The sequence below is a fragment of the Bacillus rossius genome, chromosome 1 (genome assembly GCF_032445375.1).
Source record: "Bacillus rossius redtenbacheri isolate Brsri chromosome 1, Brsri_v3, whole genome shotgun sequence".
In the NCBI taxonomy this organism is placed as follows: Eukaryota; Metazoa; Arthropoda; class Insecta; order Phasmatodea; family Bacillidae; genus Bacillus; species Bacillus rossius.
The window spans coordinates 108,013,109-108,029,199 of NC_086330.1; the positions used below are offsets into that span (position 1 = coordinate 108,013,109).

General features: G+C 34.4%; 2 protein-coding genes across 3 annotated transcripts in view; one reads left to right on the forward strand and one right to left on the reverse strand.

Annotated features, from left to right (window-relative positions):
- The window catches only part of LOC134541698 (xylosyltransferase oxt), an 80,035-nt gene extending 70,472 nt beyond the window's left edge, over positions 1-9,563 (forward strand). The window contains exon 16 of the mRNA XM_063385337.1: positions 716-9,563. Within this exon, the coding sequence (XP_063241407.1) occupies positions 716-722 (7 nt within the window). The 3' untranslated portion in view covers positions 723-9,563. The remainder of the gene's footprint in view (positions 1-715) is intronic.
- A 1,520-nt stretch (positions 9,564-11,083) lies between these two features.
- The window catches only part of LOC134529416 (UDP-GlcNAc:betaGal beta-1,3-N-acetylglucosaminyltransferase 7-like), an 81,849-nt gene continuing 76,841 nt past the window's right edge, over positions 11,084-16,091 (reverse strand). For both annotated transcript variants that reach the window (XM_063363472.1, XM_063363476.1), the window contains exon 2: positions 11,084-12,298. In XM_063363472.1, the coding sequence (XP_063219542.1) occupies positions 11,345-12,289 (945 nt within the window). In that variant the 5' untranslated portion in view covers positions 12,290-12,298 and the 3' untranslated portion in view covers positions 11,084-11,344. The remainder of the gene's footprint in view (positions 12,299-16,091) is intronic.

The following is a 16,091-nucleotide window of genomic DNA, read 5'->3' on the forward strand; positions in this document are numbered from 1 at the left end:
AAGCTGTATATAATGTTAATTTATGCACATAAAATGAAACACAATGCAATTACATTTTTTAAATCATAAACAACCTTTTTTTGAGTATATTACTCTGTTGAACATTGTCGTATAAAAAATAGGATTCAGAATCGGATTCGAAGAATCTCAACCCTTTAATTTAAGAATCGAAATTGGAATCAGAATCAATATATTTTAGGAATCTGCCCAACACTACTACTATATACGTAATGAAATGCTATACTTATATCTGAAAACATTTTTCTCTGGAATACCACGATGTGCACCTGGGAATCTTCTAGGCTGTCGAGTGTGCTTAATGCACACTTCAATAACCACTGACTTAGATTGACAAATGGTCATGTAGAGCTTGTATATATGGAGAGCATGTATACATGAAAATATGTTATTTATGACTTTGTGTTGGAAGAGGAGGTGCAATAATGAAAGCATAGATACTGTAAGTTTATTTGCAGCTAGAAAATCTACCCATGATTGTCTTTTTAAATACAGTTCACTCTGAAGTCATTTGATGTACTGTATCTTCAATAAACCACTTTATTGTATACTGAAATAGGTATATTTAATGCTGTAGTAGCAAATGTCTGTGCAGTAAAACAAATCTATATTATTATTATTTTTTTTTTAAATTTGGATGAATCATTTAATATAATTGAAATTTGAGTTTTCAATGCACCTTTAAATTTATTTTCAGATGGTGACGAGGATGTAAATGTGTTCTGCAACAAGTGATCCCATGTCTAATATACATAGTATAAATTTTTAATGTATGAATAACAATACATTGCCATGATACAAACTATTTTTATAATGAACTGAAAATAATTTAATAATCAAGATGGTGCTATTTTTGTGTTGATTGTGTGCATGTGTGTATGATTGAGGAGTATAATATTTGAGATTGTTAAGTGGTATTCAGTGCAGCATTTTTAACTTTACTTTTATGTGCAATACTTTTTTTTTGTTTAGTTTATTGTTCCATTAGTTCTTTACTGACTGCAATTAACTAAACAATAAAAAGAGCTTTAGTTCATCATATCATGTTTATTATGTTCCAAAATTAGAAATTTCATTTTGTATGTGAAAAGATCAAAGAAAGTATTGTAGTAATGTCAGTATTATGTTATAGTTTTGAACATGAAAAATAATAGAAAGATAACAAGTAACAACTATACTGTTTGTACTTGATAGTGTTTGAGTATATTTCTTTGAATGCCTCTGTATAGAATCAGAGATTGTGCTCTCTCTCTCTCTCTCTCTCTCTCTCTCTCTCTCTTTTTTTTTTTCAAGCTGTGGAATAAGAGTAAATGTGTCTTGCCCAAAGTGATTTTATTGAATGCCTCTTGAGGAAATATGATTGCATAAGTGCCCCTCGTTGTTAATGATTCTAGAATCTTGACTTACAAGGACAAGAATATTGTGTGTGATAGTTAGTATTTATTTAGTTGTTTATGTGAAAATAGTGACCAAAAGAGAGCTATTGCAGCTTTTGAAAGATGATTTTGTAAGGAAAGTTAAATGGTGACAGGTGTAATATATAGGTGTGCAAGGCTGTGGTGTCAGAAGCATGCAATTACACAAATTAGCAAAATTCTGATTTTACTTCACGACTTGATTTTCATTTACACATTTGCACATTTGCACATTTAGCGTTATTTATATTTTATCGCAATTCAAGGAAACGTGTTTGTTGTCTGGTGCAGTAACCTTTAAGAATTTTCTAGAAAAATGTGTTATGCAGACCAGTTCTGTCACATTTCATCAATTATCACTTGCCCGGTGAACTGATAATCTGCATGTTGCTTACAGATAATTCTTAAGCACATATAATGCAGATATTTTAACATCTGTTGGTCTTGATTGTGTTGCACCATTAAACTTTTTCTGCTTGGTTTTAGTGTTATTTTTTTTGACCATCACTTTAGGACTTTTCAACCATATTTGCTACTCTAATTTCTTCTGTTTTTGTGCCACTGGGCAGTTATTTCTTCACTTGGTTTGAACAACAAACAATATTGTTGGTGCGTGAGTATGAAGGAACCTTCTGGAACCGTGTAGTTGGAATTATACTGTAACTTTTTTAGTGACGAACAAATTTGCAAACAGTTTAAGAATGCTTTTCTTCAATCCTAAATTCAGAAAAAAGTTAACCTCCAAATTCAGATTTTTTTTTCTGATGAGTGCTCATAAATGTAATGGAATTTCTAGTGTAATTTGGTTAGGATGACTTTAACCAGAATGATGTGACTGATTACAACATTTATATAGGTACACTTGTTTATGATATAAGACAACTATTCAAGGTGTTTCTCAATCTTTATTACATTTAGTAATCTTAGATGTTGTGTCCACTTAGAAAATATTGGATTTTTTTTTTGTAAGTAAGAAAGAATTGAGGAAACCAATGCATGATCATATCAGGATCAAAAATGGAAGTTAGGCCCTCCTAATTAGTTTCTGAACCACGGCACAGCTACAGATTGTGCTGTAGTTACCCCTGTTAGCCTAGTCAACATTTGCTGCATTGAGAGAGAACAAACATTCTAGGTGTGATAAGGGTGGCAGTAGGTATTTAAAGAAACCAGCGTAGCCTGTCTATGAGTCTCACGTCTAACACAAAAGGAATTACACTAGCAGTACATGTTTGTAAATTCTTTGTCACTTAATTTTTCTTTCTCCTTAGCCAAAACCTTGTATTTAATCTTATTGTTACCAGTGGAGTACAATTTGTGCCATTACCTCAGCTCCGCTGATTTCCTCCTGTTTTTCCAAACTGTGGAAGTATTAGGTACTCATTTTCATTCATAACAATGTGGCATTTGGCAGAGTGAAGTTACTCTAGTTGAATAGTTTATAAATGACTTAGAGGGATTGTTGATGGGAATGTGTAATATTTTATTTTACTGGTGTTAATAATTTTATAGAAAAATTGTAGTAAACTATATTGTGCAGTGTAGTTTTTATAGATATTTGCTTTCCAACCCTTCAATTTATTTTTAAAAGTGAAAATTTTTGTACATTACTTTTTATCCCTGTGCTGTTGTTTTCATCAAGCCACTGTTTTCAGAACTTCACATATTTGCTAGTTCTGTTTATGTGAGAGAAAAAAAATTTCACATACCTATATGTGTTTACCTATTGGTGCATTTGTGTGTGTGCGCCTGTGTTAATGAGTTGAATTATTTTAAGTTTAGAACTATGTAAATAAAGCCTGCTTCATTTATAAAGTGACCAAAAATAATTTGCAGACCACCGAAAGTGTTTCAAAAATTATAGTTTGTTTTCTTTATCCCCACTCTTGTTTTCAAAGTCTTGAGTGTGTTATTTTAGCCCTGTAAGATTTCTATCGCATTTAAATATCTGATTTTGACGTAGAACAAAGCATATGGCAAGGGAAGCGATAGGAAGCAGCGAGAAGTGCCGGAAGGGTGCCTGCTTCATGTGCAACCTTAGCATCTGTTTTAGTGGTTCAACTTGCACTCTGGAAGACTCGGATTCCTCCCTGCAATAGTGTGGCTGTCTCTGATGACTTGATTGTCTAAGAGATGTAATCCCATCACCTAATTGCCTGACACCCCACACCCCCTGTGAAAAGAAAAGGTGTGGCTGCGGCAGGCTGTCTCGCCGGCCAATCACGTCGTCCAGTGTTTCTTAGGATGTTCTTTGCTCTGTTATACACAGGGACACGATTATGTGGTGAATTGCAATAAAACAGAAATGACACCGCTAAGCATGTCAATAAAATATATAATGCTGAAATGCAAGTTAAAAGTTAATACACCATTTAGCACCAATATTTAACTAGAAACATATCAATCAGCCTTTTGACAAAAGTTAACTCAAATTACAAAAACTTAATGTCTTATCATGGTAAAATCATTGAATTAATTTATTTAGAATGAATTTTGTACTAAAATGGATTGGAAAAAAATTAATATTTTATTGTTTGATTTTGCATGACTTACATTAGTAACGCTTTTTTACATTAATGATGGCACATGTTCAAAAAAACACAAACATTTTTGATTAATTTTTTTTTCTGAGTAGTTCTGTTTTAGCCATGCTTATTACTAATGTTTTTACTGTATAAGTGCATAAGATGTCAATCAAAATGAGACTATTTTGGTAACGTGAGTATTAAAAAATATTTTATTTCCATATTATTGAATAATAAATTTTTTTTAGATGAATAAAGAGAATTTATAAAAAAATAAAAACAGTAACATGGGAGTCTCTTCTTTTAAAAACTAAATTGAACTAAAAATGAAACAATACAATCCTGTCTCTAATTATACAGTATTACAGCCAGATTGAGCAACACACATGATTTGGGGGGGGGGGGGGGGGGATTTTTTAACTTTTAACTATGTTTTGCATGGCGATTTGGTCAAATTATAGCCACCGTATCAAAAATTTTTATTCAAACTGCACTGTGTTTTCAGTTATTTATTCATAGCTTTCATCAATGTAGCAGGCTTTCCATTAATATCATCATGCATATGGGTTGTAATTTAAGTTATTGTACTTGCCTTAAGAATGTTTTTAAATGTTGTTATATATTTAATTGGATATGTAAATGATTGAGGAGACCTTCACTGTGTAAAAGGTTAATTGAATAGTGTGTTTAAGGATGTGTTGTTACTGCAACTTGAAAGTAATCAAGATAATGTTGTTATAGCCTGATGGCAGAGCAATAAATCACAAACACTGTATTATAATTTTTTTTCTGGTGATGAACAGTTGTGGGACCATTAAGTAATGGAATTATGTAAGCACTATGTCCACCCTTTTAAATTGTTTTCTGCAGCTAGATGTTGTGTGTGTGTGTGTGTTTTTTTTTTTTTTTTTTTTTTTTTAGAAGGGGGAATGTTTCAAGTATTTTGAGTAGTAAAAAGTGCTAATATTTAGAATGCCAGAATGTAGAAATGTGTTGTGCGTTGCTCACTCTTGGAGCTGAACACCTGCCTGCGGTCACCGTAACCAGACACCTGAAAACTGGGATGGGTCGATTCCAGTTTCGATTCTGATTTTAATTCCCAATTTTACTTCCTTTCTAAATTAAACTTGAAATTCAAGCAAAAGGTAACCTAAAGAATAACACTTAAGAAGTCTAAATATACGTACATTTTCTGAAAATTTACATTTGAAAAAATTTGCAAGTATTGCGAACTACGTAATTAAAAATCATCAAAATCCATGATTTTGTGTTTTTGTGAAATTTCTTTTTTACCATGATCTTTAGCATGACTGAAGTTGGCTTTATTTCAGACTTATTTTTCTTCCCCTTATTTCCCCCACCACACATTGTGGGCAGAGCCGAGGCATACAGGAGTATCCATAAAAATGGCAAAGGCAAAAGGTACAGTACTAACCCTAAAAAGGCACAAGCCAAAATGTACAGTACTGGCCATAAAAATGCAACAATTGGAAAGATACAGTGCAGGCCATAAAATTGTATAGTACTGCCTTTGAAAAAATGTCACAATCCAAATGTTACAGAACTGGCCATAAAAATGTCACAATACAAATACTACAGCATTGGCCATAAAAAGTGGCTCAAGTAAATAAATGTAGTAAAGCATTAACAAATGGTGAAAAGGGTACTGCACTGACCATAAATATTATGGTAAAAAGTGAACAGCAGTGGCCATACATATGCATGGTAGGAAGAGTACTGGCTATTAAAATTTTTGTGGTAAAAAGTATACAGCACTGGACATAAAAATGGTAGAAAGCATACAGCACTAGCCATTATATGTGCAATGTTGTAAAAATACAACACTTACCATAAAAATCTTGGTAGGGAGGCACAATAGCCCTGACCATAAGTAAACACAAAATTGCACACTTGTGAATTAAAATAAAAAAATTAATGTAAAAAGATGCTGTGTACGTGTAGAGCTGATATGTCCTTGTGTTGTGCGAAATGTCTGCTACACACTGAAATTTCAATATTCGTGGTATGTGGCGTACAGCACTGGCCAAAGGCCTGAACCATCAGAAAACACAAGATTGCACACTAGTTTTTAAGGTAAACAATCTGTGTACGTATAGAGCTGATATGCCAATGTGTTGTGGCCTTTAGCCAGTGCTGTATGCCACGTACCACAAATAATTAAATTTCAGTGTGTAGCAGACATTTGGCATAACAGGAGGGGCATATCAACTCTATACGTACGTTTACTTATGGTCATGGCCATTGTGTCTGCCTACCATAATTTTTCTGTCGTATTTTTACAACATTGCATTTATAATGACTAGTATTGTATGCTTTCTACCATTTTTATGTCCAGTGTTGTATACTTTTTACCACAAAAATAGCAAGTTCTATATATACTCTTCCCACCATGTACACTTTATACCACTTGTTATTTTTTACCATATTTATTTGCTTGTGCCAATTGTTATGGCCTGAGCTGTACCATTTTATGGCCTGAGCTTTATCTTTTGGTTTGTTCCTTTTTATGACCAGTACTGTACATTTTGGCTTGTGCCTTTATTTATGGCCAGTGCTGTATTTTTGGCTTGTGCCATTTATATGGTCAGTGTTTAGGCTTGTGCCTTTTTCATGGCCAGAACTGTACCTTTTAGTTTGTGCCCTTTTTATGGATAATGTTATACGCTTTTGCTCCGCTCACCATGTTGGGTGGGGGTAGTGAGGGGAAGAAAAATAAGTCTGAAATAAAGCCAACTTCAGCCAAGTGATCTTTAACAGTCCGATTTTTGTGTTTGTTGATTTACATCCGTGAACATTCACATTGAAATTAAAACACTTTACTGATCATGAGATCTTTTTCTGTTTATCATCATTCAATTCACATTAGATTTAATAATATAAGCAATTGTGTAAACGTCAAATAAACATCGACACAAAATGTGAAAATGATGCATTTTGTACAAAAATTTGTTGAAATATGGAAGCAATATGCTATTCACAAAAATAAATATTTGGCAATCATTTTAATGACTTTATATACACGTAAATATAATTTTAACTTAACTTCTTTTAAGCAATAAATATTTACGTTAAAGTATCAAAAATTATAATGGGGTATTTAGCTTTAGTATACGAAAGAATAAAAAATTATTATAAATAACACGGTTTGCCAGCCTGCGTTAAATTATTTACTTCAACATGACGTCATGGTTGCTTGTGGACATTCGAAGTGAAAGACATTATTTAACTAGTGGAGAGAAAAGGTACGTTGATGTTATATTAATTTATGAAATAAGGCTGTTATATTGAAATGAGTTTCATATGTTTTCCCTGCAAATACAGAAATATAACTTTGGTTGGTACAGTGTTGTGGATAAATATAGATGATTGCGGTTGGGATCTAACCTTAAAAAATTTACCACATTTTTAGAATAAGTATTAGTGCTAGGTGAGTTGCGAAAACATTGTCAGCGTACTGGCCGTAAAATACGCATTTGTAGCGAGAATCAGTTTATGTGAATCTAATTTACATCCAAATTATTGACCTACCATTCTAAATATATGATTCCTTTTATGATACAATTCCTCCTTACAGCTTGAGAATCAGTGGTTTTGATTCGAGGTAGAATCGACGTGTCCATTCCTACTGGAAACCTGAGATGTCACTTTACTAAATTATCTCCACTGCATTTCTCTTGGATATTTCTGAACACCACAACCTACCACATCCTTTTTCTAGAGGTCAGCCAGGATGTTTCTAAGTCTAAGAACAAGTCTCAAATTGACAAACATTTTACACTGCTTCAGCATGTGGAGCACACAGTTGTGTACACACCATCAGAAACAGTGGTCACTTGGGATGAAAGGAAATGATTGTACAAGATTGCAATACCTACATTTGGAATTAATGTGAAACATCATCTACAGGATGCAACTTAACTGGTGGAAAAAATTTAATTATATTTGATTGAGAATAAATAAATTCATTTGTTAACAAGAAGCAGCATATTTATTTTTAAAAAAGGGAGGGATCACACACAAGTTATAATAGCTCAGTTTGGTTCGAAACTTGCAGGATAACAAATAAATAAAGCAAGTTAAAGCTTCATAAAATTATAATACGTACTGGAATTTTTTTGTTTGATTACCGTGTTATCTCTTGACATGATAATGTGGCATGTAGAGCTGTCATTTTTATTTACTGTTTACACTAACTCAAGGGTGTTTGACAAACTAGCAGACTGCATCCTGCAATTTCATGAATTTCTGACACGTGATAGAAGTCCTTGACATCCTGCAACCAACGAAAGCTAGGTGCACACTAACAAACTCCATGTGAAAACATGCTTAATATATGACAGTCATCAGTGATGTTGGTTCGTCATTATTTCGGCACACAAACACCTATTTTAAACATGCCACAAATGTCATTTGTACTCTTTACTCAAAATATTTTTCTCATTTTCTAATTGCACAAAAACTCCAATGAAAAAAAGGCTTTTTGAAGAAAGCTGTGTTAATGAATTAAAGAAAAAATATAAATTTGAAACAACAATTTATTTTGAAGCGTAAGTTTTATATTTATTCTATTCCACTTTTCCATATTTTCAAAGCTTCGTTCATCCTCTGGCGGTCAGTATAAATTGCTTGCACACCAGTTGGATTCGTACCTTACCAGCTGCACGGGGACACATGTGATACCAGAACAACCTGCTACATCCGAAGCACGACACCATTCCGAGTGGGCCGCAGCACGGCAGGAGTGAGCACACATCTGCACATTCCCATGGACAGGTTGCGAAAAATTGTGATCTCGTGCAACAGCTGCCTAACGTGGCTGGCCGATAAACTCATGGTCTGAAACAGCCTGGCCTCACCTGATTCTCAATATTTTGTTTAGCCCCACTAATAAAAATATTCAAAACATTAAAATACTGATTGACCATAAAAAGTTTTCATTACATCATTATTAACCAGATCTGGTATTTGAATAAGCTGTGATCGTTATCGCCATTTTTTCGCACCCTGATAATGGTTCAAGGCCTAGTCTGAAATTTTCCACAACCTGCCGGTTGGGAATACTGATCTAAAACACAGCCTGACACTGTTTTGTTGGTGGTTGTCTGTTTCTTATTCTGGATGTTTGTAAAAAAAAAATATTTAGTATCACATCTGTGATAAGGAATTTCATACCGCTGTGCAGAAAAGAAGAAGAAATGTAATGTATTAGCATTGAATTTGTAGATATAAGCTAATCACAATAATATTACTGCAAGGCCAATGCAAACTGACTTTCTGGCTTTCAGAGATCTTATAAAAGAAAGCTCTGTGATGTAATTTGTTATCCAATCACATCTCCCAATTGAAAATTTAGTTGCTTAAAAACATTTTTAACCATTGTATTAACTGCAAAATATCATTGTAAAATCTTCAAAATTTCTTTTAGCCAGAGATTTATTTTAAAAAAATTGTTTTGTAAGGGATATATTGTTCTTCTAAATAAGTGCATTTTTAATTATAGACTGTACTCTGTTATAAAATGTTATTTACTTGTACATATTTGTAAGTATTTTTCAATACAGAATAAATCCAAACTGTTTTTTAATGTTTATTGTTTTGGACCAGGCATTAAGATAAAGTTGCACACCACCTCAGGTGAAAATCAGCATGTCATAATCATATGCTGTAGTATTTTCTTAGATGCACAAGTCACTCTGGTTTTAGTAGTTTTGTTACTACTATTTGCTAGGTAGATGAGAGATATGTTAAAGAGCTTATATTTAAATGTACAATATGTGGACCCCAAGCACGGCTCCAGAGGGGGGCAGTGGTAGCTATGGCCCCTCCCAAGCCTGACTTTTTTAGGAGGGTATATTTATGCTTAGGTACTTAAATAATTAAATTCTTGTGTTAAACTTTTCTGTCATAAAATATCGTATAAAACATTAATGATTCAATTTTTGTTACCATTATTTGTAAATTTTTCAAGGCCAACCTGACTTATTTAATGTGATGTTTTGCATCTCTTACTTGTATGGTAGCCTCTACCGAAAAGTCTTCCAAGGAGCCTCTCCTGGTGAACCCGAGAAACTGACAAAAACAAACTCTTTATGAAAAATTTAAAAAAAAATTGGTTGTCTGTAAAGTCGGTTTACGGACGATAGTTTGTGACGTCATAACAAAACATTGATGAAATGATTGCATACTTTTATGAATAAAATTGAATCATTTTTATTGAATTATCACTATTTTGTATGGATACAAAGAAGGAGTGAAATGAAATATACAATTTAATTGATAAATTTACTTTTATTTGCACTCATTAATTCAGATATGTTTATTACTTTAACGAACAGATTATTTTAAATATAACTTTTATACATGTTTACTATTTAACTTCTTCCAATCTATGTTATTCTGTCAAGGATAGGACGATGATAGGAAAAGTAGGAAACGAATGGGAGTGTTTCAATTTTAATGTGCCTCGAAAAAGTCAAATCGATGGTTGTTCCAATCGAGTGGAAGAGAGATAGATGCTGCGCAAGCGTACAATGAGTGTAACGGGACACACTGTAATGGGACACTTTTTTGTGTGTGCAGCCGGCGTTCATCGATTTATTAGACGTTGCCACGTCAAAATAAAAAAAAAATCTGTTTTGATGGGACGTCTAATAAATCGATGAACGCCAGCTGCATGCAGGAAAAAATGTCCCGTTATGCACATTGTCCCATTACGCTCATTGTACGCTTCCACCGCATCTATCTCTCTTCCACTCGATTTGAACAACCATGGATTTGACTTTTTCGAGGCACATTAAAATTGAAACACTCCCATTCGTTTCCTACTTTTCCTATCATCGTCCTATCCTTGACAGAATAACACAGATTGGAAGAAGTTAAATAGCAAACATGTATAAAAGTTATATTTAAAATAATCTGTTCATTATAGTAATAAACATATTTGAATTAATGATTGCAAATAAAAGTAAATTTATCAATTAAATTGTATATTTCATTTCACTCCTTCTTTGTATCCGTACAAAATAGTTATAATTCAATAAAAAATGATTCAATTTTATTCATAAAAGTATGCAATCATTTCATCAATGTTTTGTTATGACGTCACGTTAAACTATCGTCCGTAAACCAACTTTACAGACAACCAATTTTTTTTGTATATTATCATGCTCATCATTTTTTCTAAAAAATTCTACATTTAATTTCATGTAAAGTTTCATATTATAAGTTTATTTGCAACATGAGAACTCTTGAATTTGTTCGTTAGTGAGTTTAGATGTTGCACATCACTGGTGAGTACTGAAAGACTGCTCACATTTGTTTTTTATAAATGAAGATTTATTTTCATACAAAAATTAGACTTTATATTTAATACAGTAAATGTGTAGTTTCCAGTTTGCTTAAATAATCATTGGCTACTTTGTTCCATAGTGATAAATGTTGATGAGCTGTGATTTTGTGAATGCTGATTAATTTTGTAATATCATCATGAACTTTTTTCTTAAAGTATGGGTGGAACTGAACATTGTTAATCCTTTTTATATTCAACTCCTCAGCAACAATGCCTGTGAAGAAGACATCTTCTAATGGAAATGGGGCCTTCATCAAGGCAGCAGATGTCAAACGAGCTGGGACATCTTGTGTCATCAGATAAGCTGGGCCCGTGGCGAAAGACGGGTACAGGGCATCTTGAAACAATAAATCCGATACGTAATATTTATTATTGTGAGACCTGATCGGTTTCCAATTTCGAGCCACGTTGCCAAATATGGTATTTTTTGTTTCCCTTTGTGTGTCCACAAAACTCAACAAGTTGCGCACATTAATAAACACATCATCATCAGACTTCAGTATGAAACCAATGCCAGGGCAATACTGATTTACCCACTGCAACATAGAAAGAGATTTCAAAGTTAAGTTTCTATAGGAATCAATATTTTTATTTTGTATGATGTCCATGTACGTTGTAGATTCCTTTTCCACCAGCCCTTGTACGGAACTGTTGGTGACCGCCCCAAGGAAGAAACCGATGATCACATCATGTCTCAGCGCAAAGTGACCCCATGAGAGGCGTATCGCCTGCCTCTTATCAAAGTTGCCCGGTGCTGATGACACCAATATCAGAAGTTTTGAAAAACTTTTGATGTTTCGACACAAGTCCCTGTTCACTTTTGCGTAACCAGGTTTATGAATATTCACTAACGTTCCCTCCAAGTTTGGCGCTGGTGCCGATAAATCTTGCAAAATAATTCCAACACCAAGCAGTGCGCATGTCAGCGTACAGGCATATAAAAGGAAATACAGTGTTTTCATCTCTTTGCTCTGAAACAAAACCAAAACAATTCCATATACAAACTACTATTGATAAAATATATTATCAGTAATTTCTATTTTTAATTTCAACTTGCTTAATACATACATTCTATCACAAAACCATTTCCAGTGATAGATATCATACTTTACCTGAGAAACAAAACACAGAACCTTTAGAACCATAATTTAGAGGTAAGCTGAGCATTAAACTTGGGAAACCTTCTTTTCGCAGACGAGAGAGCCAAATGCCCGATCGTGCATCTTCTGTTTTTTTTTTGTTCATTGTAAATGTGTTGATAAAAGGATAGGTACTAATGGTCAATTAGGTTAGGTTAGCTACATTATAAATACTTTAAAACATTGTGGACTGTTGATTTGGTTAGGATAGCTACATTAAAGATACGGAAAAAAAAAGCAAGCATGAACTTCGGGTGTGGCTCTCTCGTCTGTGAAATGAAGGCTTCCCATTAAACTTCATGTCATCTGTTTAAGCTTCTGAAAATTACACAGGGTTCATACACCTTAATATCCTTGAAAAGTCCTTAATTTGTCTTAATTTGATTAAGGGCCCTTAAAAGTCTTTACATTTCATTAAGAATCCTTAAAAACTCCTTAGTAAAGATTGACAGCTTGCAAGAGATGGATAAATGCTGGTATTTTAATGTTCTTTTGTTTCCTACTTGGCAGCAAGGATTATCCACCTACACTTTGTGCATGTCCAGTACAATTGGTGAATTTCGAGCCACATGATTAGACTTTAAATATAAAAAAGTTTTGCATTGGTTTTTTATAGTTTGTATCTCACCTTTAAACTGGTGTGTTTTACAGTCTTTCTTTGAACTTATAAAGTAAATGTTATTAGTTATCAGTTATCATAGTAAATGGTTAGGGTATATAATTCTGGACAATAGGAGTTTACCTGTAAGAATTGAACTAACTAAATTATTTTTGAGCATTAACTATTTAACATGGTTATTTTCTTGAGGTACTTTTGTGATATGACGAATGTTTTTCTACCTGTTTTTAGTGATGAAGGCGCTAAGTAAAGGAGTGCTTAAAACTTAATTTTTGATTGCTCAAGAGGGTATGAACCATGTTATAGATACCAATGTTGGTCTTTGTAAGTCATTGCATAATTAATATGGTTAACCCGTGCATGCTGTCGCTTCACATGGGAGGGTTTAACTGAGCACTGCATTGGGTTTTATAGCTACTTGTCAGGGGGGTGTAGTGCGACGGTGTGCTGCTTCCTCTGCAAGGAAGGTGTGAAACAAATCATAACTCTTGTGTTATAATAGACATGTGATGAACGTTCTAGCAAGGCCACCCCAAACTATTTAAGTCACTGTCAGTGAGAGGCCCAACAGTTACGTTATAGGTGAGAAAGTGACGCATATGGAGCTTGTCAAGAAACATTTGTGGGCAGAATGTTATAATATTTGGACAGACTACAGCAAGTTTACTGGGTCTATAATTTATTTTCCTAGCTACCACCTAGCATAGTGACCAAAATGTGTTTCAGTTTATATTTTTTGTTGTCTATGACATAAACTACAAACATCATGGAAATATCAAGGACAAAGGTAGAAAATTAAGGTCCGTGCATTGTAGACCTTAGGCAGTTTGAAAAGATCCTTTCGTCCTTTTGAGTGTTTAACTTTGCAATGAAAATTTCCAGTTGATTAAGGGTGCAGAGCATCAATTACGAAATCCTAATTTAAGGTTGGTTTATTACGACAAGGCCAGGCACCACGCGCTATAAGTTTGCTGATATTGATGTCCTTCCCCTTCATTCCTATGTGATCTTGTACATTTATGAAGTTTAATTTTCAATAATTGAAATTGTAACTTAATACTAGGATTTTTTTAAAAATTATGTATAGTTAAATACTTAGTCATTTTCTTTACTTTAAAAGTAATTTATAAAACTGTTGTGTCAATTTTGAGAAATTCTAATGTTTACTAGCTACTTGCCTGTGAATTGTCTCAATGAACAATTCATTCAGTATTATCATGCTGACTTGCTTACTCACAACCAACTCACTGTGGTCCAGCGAGCAAATTTGAGTTGGAATATTTTTCTCATTATTTTCTTGCCACTGCTGTGTTTAAATTAGTTGTTGAAGTCTAGATAAACAATTGGTAAGTACTCAATTCTTAAAAAATTAACAATGTGGTTATTGTTTCATTTGATTTCAAACCAAATAATAATAACTAGGAAATATTGTCATGCATAATTAAAAATACATCATGCAAAACCTCTAGTGTGTATGTAAATGTGTTTTTGTTAGTGTGATACTAACTCTTGCAACATTAGTGATCTAATAAATCAGGCATGCTCTATAATGTTGACAATGCTGTTACGAGCAGTTCTTAGGTTTTACGGTGTAGTGTGGTTTCTCTGATTGTCTTTATTGCAGAAAGTGATACTGGTGAGTAAATTTCAGGTGTCCATTGGGAAGGGAACATGGTTGGCCCACATTGTTTTAGCATGCTAGCCCTTATTTAAACACCCAAAAAGTCCTTTGTATATAACATTGTGAAAAAGTAGGTAGATGAGGAAAATTCATGAGCATCCACAGTGCAAGCTGTCTAGACCAATTAACTTCAAGGAAACAGAGAAGAAAGAAAGAAATGAAAGAGTATACAAAAATCGTTGGTTTATGTTGGGGGCCACGTGCAAGTCGTAACAAGAGTCCATCTGTCAAAAACATCCTTAGAAAGATTTTCAAGTTTGTTTATTCAAATGTTTTCATAACATAGTGTTACGAGAAGTATTGTTCAGAAACGACCAGTCTGCTCTGCCTGGCGGGGAGGAGGGTTGGTTGTGGTGTTCGCCGGGTGGTAGGGCCCTTTGTGACCGTGGCGGTAACTGCCCCTCGCCGCTGTGACCTGGAACTAGTCTGCAGCTGTGGTCACACCGCGGGGGTCCCAGCCATGTCCTCTCTTCCAAGAAGAGTCACGGCCAGTAATAGGGTATTTGTAAACCTCCCACTACTGCTGCTCTAAAGGCCCGTCACAATAGCAATGTCCTAAACTGTGTCCGAAGGACACTCATCGCTGATTGGTCCACGTGACCCTCTGACGTCATGCGTCAAGTGGGCGAAGGTCCGAACCTACCTGGTCCGAAGACATTCGTCAATTCGACTTTTTGTCCCAACCTGTGTACTTCGGACACAGAAAAAGAACAGAACACTCACGATGTTTGAATTTCCGGTTCCCGTTTGAAAACGTGGTTTTTGTTATTGAAGGAAATGGAAGGTGTTGTAAGTCAAGAAGAGCCACTTTGCCTTACTGAATAAATATATAATATTGAACTCCCACAACTTTCATAAGTTCAATCTCAAAATACAAAGCATCAAAACAATAAACCAAAACATTTGGTTTGGCACATTTACTGCGCTCTGGTGACAACTTTAGAAATCAATACATTCGGACAGGGCAGTTTTCGGTGAGACAATGTGATGTCACTCACATTCGGATAAGGACACGGACCACGCACAGGTTCGGACTATTGTAGACGGGCTCTAAGCCGCGTGTTTTCTTCAAACTGCAGGCCATTGCTCTCACTAGAGACAGCCTACTCTCGAAAAAAAATCCTATACCTAAAGCAGGGGTGCCCACAAGGGGGGGTAACGCCGCAGACTGCGTCATTAAAATTTCAGGGGGGGGGGGGGTGGTTAAAAGACGAGAAAAATGTATATATTATTTACATAATTATAGCTTCTAATGTGAAAATACGTTTCTGGTGCTTTGATAATTGAAAGGGATCTTGTAAATCAAATTGGCAACCCCGCACTTT